Source organism: Oncorhynchus mykiss, chromosome 13, assembly GCF_057628025.1.
Source record: "Oncorhynchus mykiss isolate SJ-2025 chromosome 13, ASM5762802v1, whole genome shotgun sequence".
Lineage (NCBI taxonomy): Eukaryota > Metazoa > Chordata > Actinopteri > Salmoniformes > Salmonidae > Oncorhynchus > Oncorhynchus mykiss.
The window spans coordinates 50,273,599-50,288,125 of record NC_143034.1 but is presented as its reverse complement, the minus strand read 5'-3'; the positions used below and the strand labels follow the sequence as shown (position 1 = coordinate 50,288,125).

At 41.0% G+C, this 14,527-nt stretch overlaps 2 protein-coding genes across 13 annotated transcripts in view; both read right to left on the bottom strand.

Annotated features, from left to right (window-relative positions):
* trip10a (thyroid hormone receptor interactor 10a) overlaps positions 1–6,884 on the bottom strand; it is a 22,526-nt gene extending 15,642 nt beyond the window's left edge. For 4 of the 8 annotated variants that reach the window (XM_036941094.2, XM_036941095.2, XM_036941099.2 and 1 more), the window contains exon 1: positions 6,535–6,884. In XM_036941094.2, the coding sequence (XP_036796989.2) occupies positions 6,535–6,558 (24 nt within the window). In that variant the 5' untranslated portion in view covers positions 6,559–6,884. The remainder of the gene's footprint in view (positions 1–6,534) is intronic. The other 4 variants (XM_036941096.2, XM_090196468.1, XM_090196469.1 and 1 more) reach the window with 1 other exon arrangement.
* LOC110486375 (vascular cell adhesion protein 1) lies at positions 6,878–14,527 on the bottom strand. 5 transcript variants are annotated; one of them, XM_090196463.1, is made up of 8 exons: positions 14,181–14,527; positions 11,471–11,734; positions 11,046–11,375; positions 10,329–10,679; positions 9,941–10,204; positions 9,516–9,845; positions 8,887–9,150; positions 6,878–8,640 (listed from the first exon to the last, which is right to left on the bottom strand). In XM_090196463.1, exons 1-8 carry the CDS (start codon positions 14,239–14,241, stop codon positions 8,426–8,428), a joined length of 2,079 nt encoding a protein of 692 aa, XP_090052589.1. In that variant the 5' UTR covers positions 14,242–14,527; the 3' UTR covers positions 6,878–8,425. The 5 variants fall into 5 exon arrangements, with proteins under 5 accessions (XP_090052589.1, XP_090052590.1, XP_090052593.1 ...); XM_090196464.1 differs by having other exon boundaries at positions 11,471–11,731; positions 14,181–14,453; XM_090196467.1 differs by lacking the exons at positions 9,516–9,845; positions 9,941–10,204; positions 10,329–10,679.

Here is a 14,527-nt window from a genome sequence, read left to right as displayed (position 1 = left end):
AAAATACTACTTGAGTAAAAGTCCAAAAGTACTTGGTTTAAAAAATACTTAAGTATCAAAAGTAAAAGTAAAAAATTAAAATGTCAAATCCCTTATATAAAGCAAACCAGGTGGCACCATTTTCGTTTTTTAAAATTATTATATACGGATAGCCAGGGGCACACTCAGACATCATTTACAAACCAAGCATGTGTTTAGTGAGTCCGCCTGATCAGAGGCAGTAGGGATGACCAGGAATGTTCTCTTGATAAATGTGTGAATTAGACCATTGATTTTTTTAGTACTTTTGGGTGTCTGGGAAAATGTATGGAGTAAAAAGTACATATTTTCTTTAGGAATGGAGTGAAGTAAAAGTAAAAGTGGTCAAAAATAGAAATAGTAAAGTACAGATACCTCCAAAAATGACTTAAGTAGTACTTTCAAGTCTTTTTACTTAAGAACTTCACACCACTGATCCTACTCCATGACCACAGAGATGGTTTCCTAACTTAGTCACTATCTTTCATGAACTTTATAAAGGGACCGTCTGCCATGCTACATTTCTTTACAGGCTCTGTGTGGAACACACACACAGAGCCTGTCCTCACTCAGTCACACTCGCAGCCAGGGCTAATGCCCATACACTGATCTTACACACTGAACACTAGGTGCCTAAAATAACTGCTGGATTAACGGCAAGGAAAGCAGGGGACAGATGCCACAGAGCAGGCAACACAGTTGGCCACGAACGTTACTGGCCAAACACAATCACAACCAATTAGGCAGTCTGGACATTGTGGCGAGAGAAAGAACGAATGTCGAATGACTGTTTTCTAATAGTCTCCCTCACACATAAATACAAACATATGAAAACATGGTTAGATGTGTGTGCAAATTGAAGTCATTCTCTAAATTACCAGCTAATAACACCTGATAGGAGAAGGTACAGTAAACTACCAGCTAATAACACCTGATAGGAGAAGGTACAGTAAACTACCAGCTAATAACACCTGATAGGAGAAGGTACGGTAAACTACCAGCTAATAACACCTGATAGGAGAAGGTACGGTAAACTACCAGCTAATAACACCTGATAGGAGAAGGTACGGTAAACTACCAGCTAATAACACCTGATAGGAGAAGGTACGGTAAACTACCAGCTAATAACACCTGATAGGAGAAGGTACAGTAAACTACCAGCTAATAACACCTGATAGGAGAAGGTACGGTAAACTACCAGCTAATAACACCTGATAGGAGAAGGTACGGTAAACTACCAGCTAATAACACCTGATAGGAGAAGGTACAGTAAACTACCAGCTAATAAAACCTGTTTGAGTTTGCATGTTTTCAGAGAAAAGTAGAGGTTTGAAGAAATGTCTCTTGGGTTAAAAAGGGAAACAGATGTGGCAAATAAATAAATAAATACATACAAGAGCATGGATAGATGAGATGTTTTGAGTTCATTAAACGAGGTCAAACCTAATTAGGTTGCTGGTGCTCCATGCAGCACAGCACTAAGGCTGGAAAGAGGACATGAGGAATAGAGAGGCCCAGGGGGGGAACATGGGTAATGAGGTCAGAACCTACCGTCCCACCCTCCTCTCTGTAACACACCATTTACATATTCACTATACGGGGTGTGTGTGTGTGTGTGTGTGTGTGTGTGTGTGTGTGTGTGTGTGTGTGTGTGTGTGTGTGTGTGTGTGTGTGTGTGTGTAGGAGGTCAGATCACTGGGTGGGTGGTGGAGTAGCCATAGCCTAGCTCTCAGATAAACCATGTAGCAACATTGAGGGGCAGTGTGTTCTCGGCCTGATTTTCTAGTGAAAAGACTGCTTGTTTCTCTGTTTGTCTTGTCCATTGTGTCGCCTACCAGCTACCACTGTAACTCACTCTTGTGCACATTGGCTGGGGAATCCATGACAACCGGTGGCCGTGAACAGAGGTTGAAATCAACTTATTATACTCATTAAAACCATGTGAGATCGATGAGCGAGAGCAAAGATCCATCCAGCCATCTATGTTAAAAAGTGAGCTATTGCTTGTTGTCACACGGTACTCTAGTGGGCACCAATCCTGGTCCTGGAAAGCAAGTGTTCACTACAGTGTTTTCCCAGGCTATTTTAAACTCCTCAATAAAAGGTATTGGTGATCAGTAATTAGCCTGGTTGGCAAACCCTCTCTCCAGGACTAGAGTTGGGTTGGTGACGACTGGCATGCTCAGTACAGTGCACTGTTGAAAACATTGAAGGATCTGGAGTAAATGTGCCATCATGTAACTGATATCATTCAATATGTCAACTGTGTGTGTGAGACTGTGTGCTCCAGCCATGCGCACGGTGGGCAGCAGGAGGCAATAGTGTCCTATTTCTGGGAATCAAGTAGCGCCCAACTGTGTGACAACTTGTTGCGGGCATGGCCCTCCCAAAAGTGGATCCTTCCTTAGGACAAAACTAGTCTTGGGGCAAGGAATGTCACTTAAATTCACTCAAGCTCAAAACATCAAAGGCCTAGGCCCTAGACATTCTGAATGTCTGGCAGTTTGTGCACAACCATCTGGGTCATAATGTTTAATTTCTCAAGAAAAAGCTTGACTTTAACTTGGCTAGCTAGCTAATAGCATAATGATCTGAGAGACAAGACACCAGCTGCTTTGTTCTTCAGGGTCCCCAATGACAACACTTTGATTTGAGTTACGAATCGTGCTACAACTTATGTACCTGCTACAATGGCTGCGTTTACACAGACAGACAATTCTGCTCTTTTGTCCATTTATGGAGGGGGGGCTTATATGCAGATTCAGGAATGCCCACGTGCAGGAACGTCACAAATTGCGTGCAGCAATTACACACTATTACATTTATGGGCAAAACACACTGATCCGATTGGGCAAAGGACAAATTAGTGAAAAATATCAGAATTGGACTGCCTGTGTAAACAGCGTCACATTTGTATCTGTTCAGAGAGTGACATGCTGGTCCAACTCAAGGTGTCAAAGAAATTATATGGACCCATCCAATTGGCAACAGATTTTCATGTGAAAATTCAAAAATAATAGTCATTTCAGAGTTTCCTTTAGGACAATCTGGCGCCGGACAACAGGGAACATTTTTATTGACCAGACATTTATGGACATCCATATGCATTCAGATCCAACCTGGCGCAGCCAACAGCATCAATAAATGAGGGATATTGGCCAAATTAACCACATTTACGAGTCCTTAAAAACCACCCTTAAACAAATTACAAAAACACTATTCCTTGTGTTTCGATGTGTAGCATATGCAAAACTTTATAGACTATTTTGAGGCTACTTTCCTAAAACAATTGTCCACCCCACGGTTCAGCTGTCAGAGATTTGAGCACTAAATGCACCAGGGATGCAATGGCTTCCGTGTCCACAGTATGATATTCATATTTTAACAGCTTAATTCTTGTTGTACACAAATGTGTTTACATTCCTGTAAGTGAGCCAAGATAAATCCATCCACCTGACAGGTGCGGCATATCAAGAAGCTGATTAAACAGCATGATCATTACACAGGTGCACCTTGTGCTGGGGACAATATAAGGCCACAAAATTACTACAGGGGAGTATCAAGCAACTTCGCACAACCATTGAAGAGGAATGGGACAACATTCCACAGGCCACAATCGGCAGCCTGACAACTCTATGCGACGGAGATATGTCACGCTGCATGAGGCACATTGCCTATTTAAATAAAGCTTACTTACTTTTTTTTTTTTTAAATGGTCACACTAGATACTGCCTGGTTTTCTGATCCATGCCCCTACCTTAGTTAAGGTGCACGCATGTTTATGTATTTTTGTTCCGTATACGTTTATATATTTTTGTTTTTGGTTCTAAACTTCTTCCATTTAAGAATGATGGAGGCCACTGTGTTCTTGGGGACCTTCAATGCTGCAGAAATGTGTTGGTACCCTTCCCCAGATCTGTGCCTCGACACAATCATGTCTCGGAGCTCTAGGTCAACTGTGGGAACTTAAATAGACAGGTGTGTGCCTTTCCAAATTATGTCCAATCAATTTAATTTACCACAGGTGGACTCCAACTTGTAGAAACATCTCAAGGATGATCAATGGAAACAGGATGCACCTGAGCTCAATTTCAAGTCTCATAGCAAAGGGTCTGAATATTAAGGTAAAAAATAAAAGTTAAAAAATAAAAAAGTAAAAACTGTTTTTGCTTTGTCATTATGGGGTATTGTGTGTAGATTGATGAGAAAAAATGCATTTAATCAATTTTAGAATAAGGCTGTAATGAAACAAAATGTGAAAAAAGGGAAGGGGTCTGAATACTTTGAGTATCTGCTTCCATACATTTTTTCAACTGGTGCCGGGGGACCTTCAGATGAGTCTTGTGAGGCCCGTGGGAATCCTAGAGCAAAAACAACCTGACAACTCTCACACATTGGCCCTTAACATGTAGGTCCATTGCTCGGTCAAGAGTTGTTGATATCTGATAGAGTTTTGCATAATACATCCCATGCCTCAACTGGGTTTGCCCGAGCTTTATTTATCACGGCCACTGATCACTCTATACAAACAATATCTAGAAAATGTTTGAGGTGAGAGGATTGTAGGGGTAATCCAAGCACTAAGGATAACCTTTTTTTGCTGATGTCAACCCCACATAAATGATTCATTTTCTGAACCAGTTGCAGTACAAATGCAGAGTCATCATAAAAAAATAACTAAAAGGTGGATCTTTGTTCACAGGGAAACCCATAACTTTAGTAAGGCAATTTAAAACATGTGACCAGAACTGGGACGCCACAGGACATTCCCAAAACATGTGCATTAGTGTTCAAACAGCATCTATCACATATTGGAGTAGGAATCAGCTTGATAGAATGCAGCCTTTAGACAGCATGTACTAAAGTCGATTTCATCCACACTTGCATTAGTCCCCTCGTTTGGTGATCAATCATTTTGGCAAACAGATTGTGAACCCGAAAACTGTATGTTTGATTCTAGAGGGGGACACAATGAATAGAACAATTGTTTATTTAAGGGTGTAGGGGCAGATTTATGTCATCTTGTCTTCAGGAGATTTTATTATGTATTTACTTTAGTCTGATCTGTGGAACAATTCTCATTCTTAACAATGGGCTAAAATATAGGGTAATAACATGCTTGTCGGCTAGAACACTACAGGTATTCCCCACACATTTTATTATTCCACTTCTTCCCGATTTTGCCAGTGTTAATCACACATTTGAAGTCTGATATGGCTACTTGTGTATTTGCTGCCATTCATGAACAGTTTTGAATCAATTATACAAATAAGCATTGATATTAAATGCTCCAGGAATCAAATATTTTAGTATTGTGCACAAGCTAGGCTGATGACAAGATGACAGCAAGGATCTTCAACTATATAGTAAGCAAGTAAGTAGGTAGTCTCGCACGAGTCGGAACGGCTCACAGGGCAGGAGCCCAACTCTTGTTTCTGTAGCGTGAGGCAGCTTGATGTAAAGTACACCCCCTGGATAAGACGCTAGTCTATTCCAGGGCCTTACCTCCAATCTATCTCCTGAGTAGGCACAAACCACCTGAATATTGATATGTATTCGATTTTTCATCAAGTTTGGGTGATTTAAATAAAATGTTGTTATAACAAGAACATTTTCAAAACACCCAGCACTTGAGAAACATAGATCAGGTGTGGCCAACTCTCCTGGAGAGCAAGCAGGATTTTCTTCCAGCCCTATTTAAAGAGAGTTACCCACTAATATTAAATATTCCTGTGCAGAGCCTTGGTGTACTGGTGACACTCCACGGCATGTGTTGCATACAACTTTCCACCTGAGAACAGGGATCAAATCCCTGCTTCCAACCTTCCCACTGTTTCTAGCATTTGCCTGTGTCCCTATCTCCATTTCATTCCTGTCTGAAAGTGTCAAACCACAACAACAAAGATACTTTGAGATTTTTGGGGGATAATGTAACAAAGTCGTCAAATTGAGTGTTCATTTCATGTTCAAAGCATCCTAAATACATCTAACCTGTGGTTTAATTTGTTGTTTTTTTCCACCCCGGTCATAGGCCTACGTCATGTCAAAATACATAGAATTGCAGGAAATTTGTTTTAAAACAGTAACATTTTCTTGAGTGAAGACCTCCAGGGTCCCATCTAGGGGTTGTGCCAGGGGGCAATGAAATTCAAACGCAAATCTCCGCTCCAAGATGTATTTTAAAGCGTATTTCCTGCAATTGTACAATATCGTATGTATGTTTATATGATACCAGAGGACGAGGCCCAAATGAGTTCCAAAAAATGTACACTTGGGACACGCGGTCAATTTTGACCCTGTTCTGGGTCCAGTTGAGTGTGGCTGGGACAGATGTTCTGAGAGAGAAAGAAATCTCAGCATAGTTTGACTACCTCCATCAAACCCAGTCTCTTGGTATGCTCATAGTCGTAGAAGAACATACATGCTACATCACATTAAAAGTGGCAAAAACAATACTTTGCAAAACTTCACGAGAGCTAAAGCCCTTGGCAGATCCCAGACTGCTCGCATACTCACCCAGAGATCCGTTCCCCAGTCCATGTTTAACGTCTTCTTATCAGCGGATCCCTGAATACAAAGAACTTCCTCAAAGTTATCCCAATTTGGAGGACGCCTCAAACCTGGGAGATGAATTCCGAGGACGCTCAAATACCCCTTCTGTATCCTTTCCGTTTCTAAACAGTGAGAATCATTTATCCCTATAATTTAGCTAACTAATCTAGTTCATCTAAACAATATTCGTTGCAAAGGAAAGAGGGATAAACTAGCTTTCATATCCGCGTCACTCCCAAATCCTAATTCTTAAAGGGACAGTTCCCTAATGTATTTTCCTTCAATAAAATGTTCACTGGCGACAGACTGGCAGTGGCATGTCATAATCAGTGAATCTTGTTTATTTATGGGCATACACAAGTCACTTTTAAAAACATCTTTGAAAATAGTTTTTATAAAGGAAAATGAATGTTCAGACTCTATTGTAATTAGACTTCAGCAAGCAATACAATTAACTATTGATATAGAAATATGAACATTCTTATTAAATTCCTTTGTATGTTGTCAGATGCAAGACACTTGAACAGGCAAAAATCTACAAAAGCATTTAAAAAACGCTAGTCACACTAAAAAAGCTCATAGTTAGATTGTGTAAACACAATTCAACAAACTGTACCACTGAATCAAGGCCTATGTATCAACAGTATTCTGATTCATTTTCTAGACTAAGGTAAGCACACACACATAGCTACTTCATACTTACATAAATCCTCAAATTTGACAACACTATTTGTTCAAGAGGGCAGCCAGCACATGGCAGTAATACATTTCATGTTGTTATTTTCTTATACAGTGCAATTCCTAGCAAGGACACAACTTTCACTGGAGACGGGGGCATGTCCCCCCCCCCCCCCACATTCTGAAATTCAATTTTGTCCTCCCCAGTTTTATCATTGGAATGTGATACAAAACTAGGCAACGGCGTGCTTTAAGACCACGCGGATGTCTCCGAGCGGTTGCATAGGTTGTTTGGAGTGTTTATCGGACTGGATATTTTAAAACAAATAATAATATTATGTCCCCCCACTACTTGAACCAAAGTTGCGGCCCTAGTCTAGACTACACATAGTTGACATTGACTCCAAATCCTATACAAGTATATTAACAGTAAACTCACATAGATTTGTTACTCAAAGTCACATTCAAAGTCAAGTAAAATACATTACTCCGATTGAATCGCCACCCTAATCTTACATTTTAAATACTTTTGCAGATCACGCAGTCTCATTGTTGTTTGAAATAAATTATATTTAGTTTTTCATTCAGAATGAATTGTTCAATGATGTGGATTAAATGTATTTTTAAGGATTTTATTTATTAAATCCCAGTGTTGCATGTAGACCAAATCATTTTAATGTTGTACAAAAGTGTTACTGTGCGTGAAGTTTAAAATGCATTCTGTCATTACAAAATTTGGAATGTGATATATTTGAACCCCCCCCCCAAAAAAACATTACACATAAAAAAAACATTTCATTAATAAAAGATTGTCTTCCTCAAATGCAGTAGATGATGACGCAATCTTTACAAGCGGGAGGGATTCATATTTAATTGGTCTTCAATTCGTGGCTCAGTCACTTCAGTAAGTGCAGTTCACAGGAGATTGTTGGCACCTTAATCGTGAGAAGACGGGCTCGTGGTAATGGCTGGAGCGCAATCAGTGGAATGGTATCCACGCTCCGTTCCAGTCATTATTATGGACCGTCCTCCCCTCAGTAACCTCTACTGGACTGGAGTTAGCCTGCCCAGGAGCAGATTAGTTCTGAAATGTACCTGGCTAAAGGGTGAGACACTTTCCTATGACTGGCTATCCCGAGTTGAACTCAGAGTTTATCTAATTTACTGAGGTAACTCCTCAAACCTTCGTAGGATACCCCTCTGGATCATGGTTGCCTTCCCCTGTTGTAGACATTGGCATCATTGGAACGTTGTTTGGCTGGTTGACTGGTATGAAATCATAATGTCCTTGTCTTTTCTTCATCATACAGAAGACTATCAGGACTACCAGGACAATGACCAGGGAAACAAATACAATCGCCCAAATTATATAAATTATACTCGAGGAGCCACCTGAAGGGGAAGAAATAGAAGAAGAACAGGAGAGTTTAGACATGATTCAGACCAATTATGTTTATAAATTGATTCAGGCTAGCTCGTGATCTAGGATTTGTGTTTCGCAATTCAGCTCTGTGGAATTGAATGCGATTCATCTTACTGAAAGAATATGAAGTATGTCTTATGACAACATGAATCACATGAATCAGGGTTAGCTACGTTTCTACCATAACATGTCCCACAGTCGGTCAGTTATAATACCTTTCAGAGTTACTGTTGTTGTTCTGGTGGCCGTCCCAACTATATTCGTGGCAGTGCAGATGTAGATCCCAGCGTTGGTAGACGTAGCTGTGGTGATTCTAACAGTCCTCTGGCGCCCCTCAGTGGACAACTTCACATTGCGTGCAGCGGTGTAGTTCCACTTCATCTCAGGAGGAGGGTTCCCCTCAGCACTGCAGTTCAGAGACACATCACTGCCTGCACTCACCTCCACTGTGTCATTCCCTAAAAGGAACTTAGGAGCGTCTAAGAAGAAAGGAGGTGCTTTTAGAGTAGACCACTCAAAACGATGCAACTTATGGGATGTCAGATGGGTTGCCATGCAATTCAGTTGAGACTAAAATACAGTAACTTAAAAGGTTGGTAACAATTATGTCAAACCTGTCTCAATCACTATTAGGCCTATTCTACCTTTAAGATTGGTTAGAACAGCGTAAAGCTGATAGCATGTGTCGCTAGAATTAGTTAAACGTTTGTAAAATAGTCCAATAATAACATACTTGAAGGATAGTAACAGGACTTACACAAGACGTCAATAACAAGCTTGTGAGAGGCTTGTCCATGTTTTGATTTATGATCATGAAACAGATCAAGATTAAAAGCCAACTCACAGTGCACAGTAATGTTGAGAGGTTCTGATGTCACTGTAGGATGGAGTTGTGGTCCCTCTGGTCCCAGGTCCAGTTCTGCTCTACATCTATACTGATCTCCATCATCATCTCTACTGGGGCTGATCATCAGAGTAGCTGACACATCCTCTGGTCTCTTACTGACGCTACTGTAAGTTACATTATCTAAGGGTTCATTCCCTTTGTACCACTTCACAACCAGGTTCTGTAGAGGAGCGATGTTCTGAATGTCACACTGCAGCTGGTACTGTGTCCCCTCCACCATGGGACCAGAGTGGCTCAGAACAGAGATGGAGACTCTGTCTGGAGTCTCTGTAGACGAGGTCAACAATGTAAAAAACCCTCAATGCTGATATACAGTTAAATAGAAACATACCTTTCACATTCACAAGGAGGAAAATACTCACTGTAGAGAATGACTGGAAGTACTTTTGAGAGTTGTTCACCATCAATGAGATTGATGTAGCATTTGGGTTCTATTGTCCAATCAGTAAGGTTATCCACAGTCCAGGTGACAACGTTGACATGTTCTTCTAAACTTTTACCTCCGAATGTGGCCTCCCAGCCCATCCCATCATGGTCTGTGGATGATGTGCTGCAGTTGACTGAGACTGAGTCTCCATATCTCACCACCACTCTGGGAGGGTTGAGCTCAAGAGGAAAGGTAACTACTGTAAAAACATACAAGAATGAAGACATCAATGTGAAATCCACATCAAATATAAACTGTTCTGCCTTGTGAGATAAGTGAGGGTGAATTAAATAATGTGAGCACAGAGATGAGCTGGAAAATACATTTTGGCTTGGCTGTTCCTGGAAGGGTGGTCATAGTTTCTGGAGTTGAGGGTGCTGTGGAGAGCATCGTTGGGTGTTGTTGTGGAGGTACATCTACTAAGACATGTATCTGCTTGGTGATGGAGCCCAGGCTATTTGTGAATGTGCAGTTGTAAGTTGCATTAGCTGTTACTCTGGAGATATTGAGAGTATGCAGGCGCCCCACAGTGGTCTCATTGGCATTTCCCTCTGCAGTGTTGTTGGTCCACCTCAGCTCAGGAGGAGGGTTCCCCTCAGCACTGCAGTCCAGAGACACATCACTGCCTGCACTCACCTCCACTATGTCATTTCCTGGAAGGAACTCAGGAGCGTCTAAGAAGAAAGGAGGTGCTTTTAGAGTAGACCACTCAAAACGATGCAACTTATGGGATGTCAGATGGGTTGCCATGCAATTCAGTTGAGACTAAAATACAGTAACTTAAAAGGTTGTAAACAATTATGTAAAACCTGTCTCAATCACTATTAGGCCTATTCTACCTTTAAGATTGGTTAAAACAACGTAAAGCTGATAGCATGTGTCGCTAGAATTAGTTAAACGTTTGTAAAATAGTCCAATAATAACATACTTGAAGGATAGTAACATGACTTACACAAGACGTCAATAACAAGCTTGTGAGAGGCTTGTCCATGTTTTTGATTTATGATCATGAAAAAGATCAAGATTAATAGCCAACTCACAGTGCACAGTAATGCTGAGAGGTTCTGATGTCACTGTAGGATGGGGTTGTGGTCCCTCTGGTCCCAGGTCCAGTTCTGCTCTACATCTATACTGATCTCCATCATCATCTCTACTGGGGCTGATCATCAGAGTAGCTGACACATCCTCTGGTCTCTTACTGACGTTACTGTAAGTTACATTATCTAAGAGTTCATTCCCTTTGTACCACTTCACAACCAGGTTCTGTAGAGGAGCGATGTTCTGAATGTTACACTGCAGCTGGTACTGTGTCCCCTCCACCATGGGACCAGAGTGGTTCAGAACAGAGATGGAGACGCTGTCTGGAGTCTCTGTAGACGAGGTCAACAATGTAAAAAACCCTCAATGCTGATATACAGTTAAATAGAAACATACCTTTCACATTCACAAGGAGGAAAATACTCACTGTAGAGAATGACTGGAAGTACTATTGAGAGTTGTTGGTCGTCAATGAGAGTGATGTGGCATTTGGGTTCTATTGTCCAATCAGTAAGGTTATCCACAGTCCAGATGACAAAGTTGACATCTTGTTCTAAACTTTTACCTCTGAATGTGGCCTCCCAGCCCATTCCCTTATGGTCTGTGGATGATGTGTTGCAGTTGACTGAGACTGAGTCTCCATATCTCACCACCACTCTGGGAGGGTTGAGCTCAAGAGGAAAGGTAACTACTGTAAAAACATACAAGAATGAAGACATCAATGTGAAATCCACATCAAATATAAACTGTTCTGCCTTGTGAGATAAGTGAGGGTGAATTAAATAATGTGAGCACAGAGATGAGCTGGAAAATACATTTTGGCTTGGCTGTTCCTGGAAGGGTGGTCATAGTTCCTGGAGTTGAGGGTGCTGTGAGGAAAATATTACGTTATGTTGTTGATGATCTCAGCTCTTCTTAAATGTGTTGAAAGGGGATTCGCCTTGCCCAAAATATTCAGATGTTATTTCCTATTGTGCAAGCACAGTCCCCAAATCCAGAACAAATTCAAGAAAGCGTACAGTATTATATAGAGCCATTATGACATGGAACTCCGTTCCTTCTCATATTACTGAAATAAACAGCAAACCTGGTTTCAAAGAGCACATCTCACTGCACAACGCCTCCCCCCTATTTGACCTAGATAGTTTGTGTGTATATGTATTGATATGTAGGCTGTGTGTGCCCTTTTTTTCAATGAATGTCTAAAATGACATGCCCAAGTCTAACTGCCTGTAGCTCAGGCCCTGAAGCAAGGATATGCATATTATTGGTACCATTTGAAAGGAAACACTTTGAAGTTTGTGCTAATGGGAAAGGAATGTAGGAGAATATAACACAATAGATGGTAAAAGCTTGTACAATAAAAAAAACTGTTATTTTGTATTTTTTTTGTACCATTATCTTTGAAATGCAAGAGAAAGGCCATAATGTATTATTCCAGCCCAGGTGCAATTTAGATTGGCCACTAGATGGCAGCAGTGATGTGCAAAGTTTTAGACTGAACCAATGAAGCATTGCATTTCTGTTCAAAATGTTGTCTTAAGAATGCCCAAATGTGCCTAATTTGTTTATTAATAACTTTTCATGTTCAAAATTTTGCACTCTCCTCAAACAATAGCATGGTATTCTTTCACTGTAATAGCTACTGTAAATTGGACAGTGCAGTTAGATCAACAAGAATTGAAGCTTTCTGCCAATATCAGATATGTCTATGTCCTGGGAAATGTTCTTGTTTCTTACAACCTCATGCTAATCGCATTAGCCTACGTTAGCTCAACCATCCCGTGGACGGGACACTGATCCCGAAGACATTTTTAAAGTATGTAGTTCTGTCCTTGAGCTGTTCTTGTCTATTAATGTTCTGTATAATGTCATGTCTTTTGCAAAAGCAGCAGCTAAATGGGGATCCTAATAAAATACCCACGATACACAGTATATCATGGAACAACAATTGCTTAAAAGGGCACTGAAAAGCACATAGTCCATCCCTATGTGTTCCAAAATGAAGGTCAAAGGATTCTTATTTTTGACAATGGTGGATCTGTCAAATATGGAGCATCCATAGGTTAGCACATACAAGACAAACTACCATACTAACAACAATGCACCTCACCCACCATCAGTGGTTTTCAGAAGTCATTTACATTGCTCTCAATGTTGCACAGCATGGACATTCACACCCACCACACCCGTTTAGACAATGTCATATCACTCAATGACGTCAAATCAAATCAAATCAAATGTATTTATATAGCCCTTCGTACATCAGCTGATATCTCAAAGTGCTGTACAGAAACCCAGCCTAAAACCCCAAACAGCAAGCAATGCAGGTGTAGAAGCACGGTGGCTAGGAAAAACTCCCTAGAAAGGCCAAAACCTAGGAAGAAACCTAGAGAGGAACCAGGCTATGTGGGGTGGCCAGTCCTCTTCTGGCTGTGCCGGGTGGAGATTATAACAAAACATGGTCAAGATGTTCAAATGTTCATAAATGACCAGCATGGTCGAATAATAAGAAGGCAGAATAGTTGAAACTGGAGCAGCAGCACAGTCAGGTGGACTGGGGACAACAAGGAGTCATCATGTCAGGTATTCCTGGGGCATGGTCCTAGGGCTCAGGTCAGTTGAAACTGGAGCTGCTGGAGCAGCTGGAGCAGCTGGTCAACAGTGTCTGTGTTTTACCTGAGTGAGTGTAAGTGTATTTATTGTGATTTTATGTTATTATATAATTGTATTCTTTAATTAGGGTCATGAGTTGTTCCTATCCATGTGACCTGACCAGGAAAAACTCAGGGCCCTGTCTACTGATGACTGTTACCTTATTGCGTTATTGCTACATATCAATATTCATTTTTTTATTGCTCATGAAATACTTAATTTCTTGAGTTTAATTGCTCTCAAATGTTAGTCTTCAAATTGACCATTGTGGGGTTAAAACTAATTTCCTTTATCAACAATCAACTTCCGTTCAAGTTCGGTTAGTGGGAGGTGAGCACATGTTTAAGTACCACCCTGGGAGACAGCAAACAGTTACTATATCACCAGAGTAGATAATAACTACGGTCAACATAAACATAATCCACACAGATATCACAACAATAGATATTAATAGATAAGTATGGAACAAATTAAACACTCACCTCCATGTAACAGCATGAGCATGAGCATGAGGAGGCCCAACATCCTCTGGAGTGAGATCATGGTAGTTCTCTGCTGAGCAAGGTGGGGGTGATGCTGAGCAAGGTGAGGGGGATGGGGGATGTCGTAAGAGAGGATGCCCTAAGAGAGGATGCTGATGGTCCACCCGTTGGTCCAGGCTCGGTCTTAACACTGTGATAATGCCAGTTACTGTATCTCAGGCAGAGAGCTTACTGTGTGAAGCAAGTGTTTCGAAGAGGAAATTCAAACCCTGCCCTGATGCTGAGCAAAGAGGAAACTGCTAAAACGGAAACATGACATCGTGGTTGAAAAAGTACCCAACTGTCAT

What these genes read in the sequence shown, in the direction of transcription:
- LOC110486375 (XM_090196463.1), bottom strand. Translation starts at nt 14,241, where the DNA reads ATGATCTCACTCCAGAGGATGTTGGGCCTCCTCATGCTCATGCTCATG. An exon ending in TCTCAGCATTACTGTGCACT is followed by an intron (nt 10,680 to 11,045) that starts GTGAGTTGGCTA and finishes CTTTCTTCTTAG; the next exon opens with ACGCTCCTGAGTTCCTTCCA. An exon ending in AACAACAGTAACTCTGAAAG is followed by an intron (nt 8,641 to 8,886) that starts GTATTATAACTG and finishes CTTCCCCTTCAG; the next exon opens with GTGGCTCCTCGAGTATAATT.